Genomic DNA, 6000 nt, shown 5'->3' with positions numbered 1-6000 from the left:
GGCTAGAAAGGGTAATAACAGAACTAATTATATATTATATTGTTCTCAATGAATTTAACTGCTACTATGTTCAATATTCACGTTGGATCAATCTAAGGAGAGATCTGGACCCTTTAAAGTCCAAAAAATCCTTCTAGAAGCAGCAGTTACTTTCAGTTTTGCTTGCCATCGTTCTATCACATACACAGTGACACACCATTGGAATTCATTATTTCCATCGGATCTTCTCCTCAGACTTGAGTTCCATGATGTAGTCGGTGCATTTTTAGGGCTTCGGTGTTCCTGGAAATCACGCATGGCATGAGGCTTATCTGTTTGTTGCTTTGTTGAATTTACTCTACATGCATGTGAATCACATGCTTTAATGCAACTGAACTATTTGTATGCCTATCCCTATTTCTATTTATTTTAAAGTGATTAATTCATTTTTCTTTTAATCTGTGTTTCATTATAACTTTTTTTTGCAGTCAAGGCAAGCAAGCAACAAGTGAAGACTGTTTAATGCAATGCATTTGTTCCTAATGGCAGGAGGTTTAACTTCAACCACTTTATGTGGTATTAACCTTTATCTAATACTAGAACTTCGACCCTCATAATGGCATGTTACAAGCTTCATCTATTCTCTTACAACATCTGGACTGAGTATACTTGACTAATTGTTTAAGAATTGCTAGAACTTACCAACATATGATAATTATTATTTTCTCAGGTAGTCAGGTTCACCAAGTCTGATGTGAAGGGCATTCGGACTAACCTGGCAATATTCTTTTTATTTTTTTCTTACTTGGCTTAACATATATATATATTTTTATCCTGATAGTATAGTTCATTTTACAATGATATTATGACATGCAGAATATATGCAATTTACATTATATTATTTTTAACCTTGCAGCTTCCACCAAAGAAGATACTTACAACACGCTGATGAAAGTATATGCATGCATGTTATTGAAGAGGTATGTCTTTCTTTGTGTAAACATAGCAACTAGATTCATTCATATATGGGATTATGATCAGATTTGGTATTTCGTGTACGGTTCAACAGCTTTTTGAATTTTGGTTCGGACAAAAATGAGTTATAAGCAAATTGAGTTCAGGTCATGACGGGTTACAGGCAAAATGAGTTTTGGTCAAATTTGAAAAAATATCAATTTTGTTTCGGTTCAGAGATCGAAAACTTCAACCGGTCAAAACGTGTTTGGGTCCAAACATGTTATTATATGCAAAATAAGCTTTAAGTCATTTAAAAAGGGTCATTTTTTTTTTACCAATTTTACACATGTTGATGACTAAACATTCTTTAACTGCAATTAATACTTAAATACTTTTATTAAGCCCACGAGAGGTAGAGGACAATGATATTTACAAACTTTTCTCCAATGATATGTGTCTACATCCCCTCCAAAGGTACATATATGTTACAATCTTGATAATAAATTTAATAGATATGCTGTTAACTTTGGATAATATGCTGTTAACTTTAGAGAATTTGATAAACCAATTATGGATTGTTATATCATGAAGTCATAAGTTAAACGAGCTGTGTTTGTATCTTAAATAGATGTTTTGGTTTAGAATGCGAAGACAATTAGTTTTACAATCTTTGGTCCACAAAAATGTTTTTGGTTTAGAATGCGAAGAATCTATCTATACTTACTTTTATTTTACAAGCTTTGGTCCACAAAAATCATCACCCTGTGATGCAGGACCATGAATCCATTAACCAAAACCACATCAAAGGGTTAAATCCACTTCAATAATATGTGGTTCATTTGCTAAAGGGTAATTGCTTAACACCTTTCTCCACAGCATTTCTCCATAACCTGTATCTTACTCCTAACTTGTCATATGATACCGGCCAGTTCCACACATTCGCCCCATTGATCATCCTATCCTGTTGCCCGAGCACAAGCCTTAAATCCTCATTCAGAACCTGTAATATTAAATTCATTAATTGAATCTTCATTTGGATATGTACCAAATGTTATTCGTTTAAGGTTGTCAGTGACTCAGTGATGTTACCTTTTCAGCAAAATGTCTCCATAGGTGATGAATAAAAGGAATGTGTTGCAAAATAGGAGCAAAATCAAGTGACATTCGGTATAATAATCTAGTCTTGTTTCTTGTTGATGGTAAGCACACGTGTAGTTGGTGAAGATGTGTTGAACATTGTTTGGTGCTTTGTCCCTCTAGTTTTCCCGGTTTTGAAATCCCAATGGTTGATAAAACCATACAAGGTGGTCTGAATTCCATATCGATTGGATACGGGTCCCAGTATCCTTGAAGCCCGGATTCAGGGGTCAAAAACTTTACGAAACTATAACACATGGATAAAGTCAGTTAACTGTTAACCGAAGTGTAGAGTGTTGAAGATTGTTATAATGTGAAGGTGGAAATAATACCTTGGAACATTCCAACCCTTTGCAAATGTGGAAGTGTGAGTGAAAGGCGCGTGTGCAAGATCTAAAAGGTTATCAAGAAGCAGTCCGTGCTCCACTGGCAGTTCCATGACAATCTGTATTTCCCAATAAGCATGATGACATTATAAACATTAATATAATCAATAGCATAAGAGTAAATTACAAATTTTGTCCTTAATGTATTATACAAATTACGAGGTGTGTCCTTTAAATGCAAAAATTACACCAAGTGTCCTTTGTTTTAAAAAGTTATCACGTTTTATGTCCTTTCCACTAAATAGAAGTTAACTTTTGAAGTTAGTTTGATTAAAATGACCATTATGTCCTTACCCCTTAAAGGACAATATGGGTAATTCTCACTGAAGTAAATAAAATAATAAAAAACAAAACAAAAAGCATCAGTGAGAGTTGCACGTTTCATTCTTTAAGAGGTAAGTGCAAAATGGCCAGTTTCATCAAACTAACCTAAAAGTTAACTTCTGTTAGTGGAAAGGACAAGTGTGACAACTTTTCAAAACAAAGGACACTCGGTGTAATTTTCGCACTTAAAGGGCACGTTTCTAAATTTGAATAATACATAAAATTTTGTAATTTACTCTTTAGTACAAACATTTGTAACAGACCTCAGCATGTATTTGGAATCCACGAGGTGGTTGTAGTGAAGGAATAATGGGAGAAGAAGGCTCGTTTCCGGGCCATATCCATATCATGCGCTCATGTTCAATGCATGGAAGTGACTTTATCTTCACGTTTACAAATTTTGTAGACGGCATTTTCTCACATGTCCCATCTGTAGAGTACTCCCACCCTGAAGAACAAAAATTATATTAATATACTAAAAGAACATATATTGTATTTTTTTTAAATTCTTACCATGGTAAGGACACTGCACACGACCCTCACTCACTGAGCCCAAGTCAAGAGGGCATGCTCTATGTGCGCATGTGTTCTTTACACATCCCGGTTTTCCATCTTTCCCACGAAATAACACCCACGGTTCTTCAAAGCACTCGATAGGTATCTAAGACAATCAAACGATACTACTCAAATAAGAACGGTTTTGTCTAAAAACAGGTTGGCTCTTTGATTCCTAACAGCCAGTATATGTGAGTATATCTAGACATGTAAACGACAATGAACTGTTCAGTAGACGTGCGTTTATATAAGAAACAAACATGAACAGAAGTTTGTATTAAGTTAAACGAAAGAACATGAACAAATGTCTCGTTCGTTCATTTATGTTCATGAACGTCCGTTCGTTAAGTTCGTTTATGTTTGTTATTTTATGTTTGTTTACGTTCGTTAATATACTCAATTAATTTTCTTTGACCCATTACAATTTAGCCTAGTTTAGTAACTCTTTAGAAACAACACTTTGTTGTTCACATTTACTAATTAGTTTTAACTCAGTTATGTCAATTCATCTATGTTCAGTTATGTTCGTTTGTTTATACTGTTATCGAACAAACATAAATGAACATGTTCATTTTTTAACGATCAAACACGAACAAGAAAACTCTGTTCGTTTAGTCGTACGTGTCTGATTGTTTGTTCGATTAAAGTTAAATGAACACAAACATGCTCCGTTCGGTTCATTACAAGCCTATCTATAACTAACTGGCTTACCAAAGTGTCATCTTTGAGGTCACTGGAGAAAGCAACAGGGTACCTGAAGTTCTTCAAATGAGAATGATAACATTTGACCGGACCCGACACACTTATGCTTTTTCTTTGAGCTTTACTTTCAGCAGTTTCAAACGTTGGAGTATAACTAGCAGGAGGTAGAGTTGTAGTGTCTGGTGTTGTTGACTTTTTGTCCTCCAAAAGTGTGTCATTGACCAAGGTTTCCATGTATGCTATCTTATCTAAAGCTGCACTAACCCTTGCTTCTGATATGTGCACCTACAATTTATGTGGATCCACAACATGAATATATATTTATAATAAAAAAATATGTGTATTCTGTTGGTTAATCATCGATCTCGCTAAAGTTTCGTTAGTTTATTAAAAGAATAGTTAAACTCGGTTAGAAAGTTCAGTTAGTAAAGTTAGGGCGTAAAGTTTAATTAGTAACAGCTAGTATGTTAATACGTAAATGTTGTAAATTATACCAGTACATCGGACAATTTAGGAACAGACGCACCGATTCAACTGTAACTTCCGGTAGGGGTATAAATACCAGCACCAACCACTGTTGTAATTTATCAGTTCATTCAACAAAGTTTAATATTCAATTTCTTTCTTGTTAACTGTTGTTATTTACATATTAATCGTTGCGTTAATCGATCATAAGGCCTTGATATTCATGTCGATTCATATACATATTGCATGTCTGCTCACCTGTTTATGTGCTTGTGCAAGCTCTTGTTGTAACTCTGCTAGATCTTTCTTCAATGTCCCAATGGACTTGTACTCACGGGCAAGAGGATTTAGAACATCTACAACCTGCAAAAGAGATCCAAGTTACAACTGGCAATTTTTTTATAACTTTTAATCAAATTCGATAGGCTGAAACTTCAGTAACCTTATCATGAAGAAGCATGATTGTAAGAAGGTCTTGCCGTCACAATATTGTAGATCATATCTAGCGACTTCAAGTGCTTGATTAACATCCAAAAACTTGTTGTTACTTTGTGGAACTAATTTAGACCTTGGATCTTCAATGTTAAAGACACTATTCCATGAGTTTTTATTGTCATCAAATTCACTCTCTTCCGCGCCGTTTGATGCAGCAGAAAATACCACGAATCTTCCTTTGAAACCCTGGTAAATTTGAAGAGTCAGTCAGTCAGTCATAGTATAGTAATTAAGCCCTAGATATGTATGTAGCAAATAGAAGGTGATAGATTAGTGGATTGATCATAAATAAATTGGTTGTTGAAGCAGAAGGTTGGTTAAATATAATATAAAAAACAAGTGTAAAATGATTGGAAGTGGTACCTTAGTAGTGGTGGTGGTGAATTTGGATAGAGATACAGAGAGCTCCGGCAGCAATGGCGGCCATAGAGTCCGTCCGATTGTGATTGGCATTCTCGTTTCATTTCTAGTGGTTGGAGTTGGAGGAGATATTTGTGGCTGTGGGGACGTACGTTACGCTCATTTCTAGCCACATCCCTCTAAAAGATATTATTTTTTTCACTTTCTTTCTTTTTAAAATTTTCAACAAAGCTTTGGCCTTTCTATACATAATAAAACTTTCATATTCTACACCATAACAACGGTGCAGAAATGACATGAGTTTAGGCAACCGCGGGGTCTTTATGCGTAGAGAATTAATTTCCTGCATGAGGAGAATGAACAAAGAACGAGCGAATATGTGAGTGGATGGAGCGACACTATGAACTGGTGTAGAGGTTCTAGGATTTCGAGACCACCACGCTGGTGGGGTAGGGAGTGAGGATGGATTAGACATATATAGCACATAGCCTTATAATCAACCAAACACATAGGTAAACAATAAATTGAAGATTAAAAAAATGTTAAACTAAAACTTTAAAATAATATTGGTTGGGTGTCCATAAAAAAATATTGATGATGTGTAATATGGCTATTTGGACGTTTAGAACTAGATGTTAAA

The 6000-nt window shown here is 35.0% G+C and overlaps 1 protein-coding gene across 1 annotated transcript; it reads right to left on the bottom strand.

Annotated features, from left to right (window-relative positions):
* Positions 1–1725: 1725 nt before the first annotated feature.
* On the bottom strand, positions 1726–5102 carry LOC143627807 (chlorophyllide a oxygenase, chloroplastic-like). Its single transcript, XM_077097542.1, has 8 exons — positions 4948–5102; positions 4764–4868; positions 4050–4325; positions 3297–3444; positions 3047–3231; positions 2406–2518; positions 2026–2320; positions 1726–1936 (listed from the first exon to the last, which is right to left on the bottom strand). Exons 1-8 carry the CDS (start codon positions 4963–4965, stop codon positions 1772–1774), a joined length of 1305 nt encoding a protein of 434 aa, XP_076953657.1. The 5' UTR covers positions 4966–5102; the 3' UTR covers positions 1726–1771.
* Positions 5103–6000: the final 898 nt, after the last annotated feature.

This window comes from Bidens hawaiensis, unplaced genomic scaffold (genome assembly GCF_021521415.1).
Source record: "Bidens hawaiensis isolate Kalapana, Puna unplaced genomic scaffold, B.hawaiensis_p1.1 tig00004743_1, whole genome shotgun sequence".
NCBI classification, from domain to species: Eukaryota; Viridiplantae; Streptophyta; class Magnoliopsida; order Asterales; family Asteraceae; genus Bidens; species Bidens hawaiensis.
The sequence above is the reverse complement of the archived record's forward strand: the minus strand, read 5'-3'. Positions and strand labels throughout refer to the sequence as shown.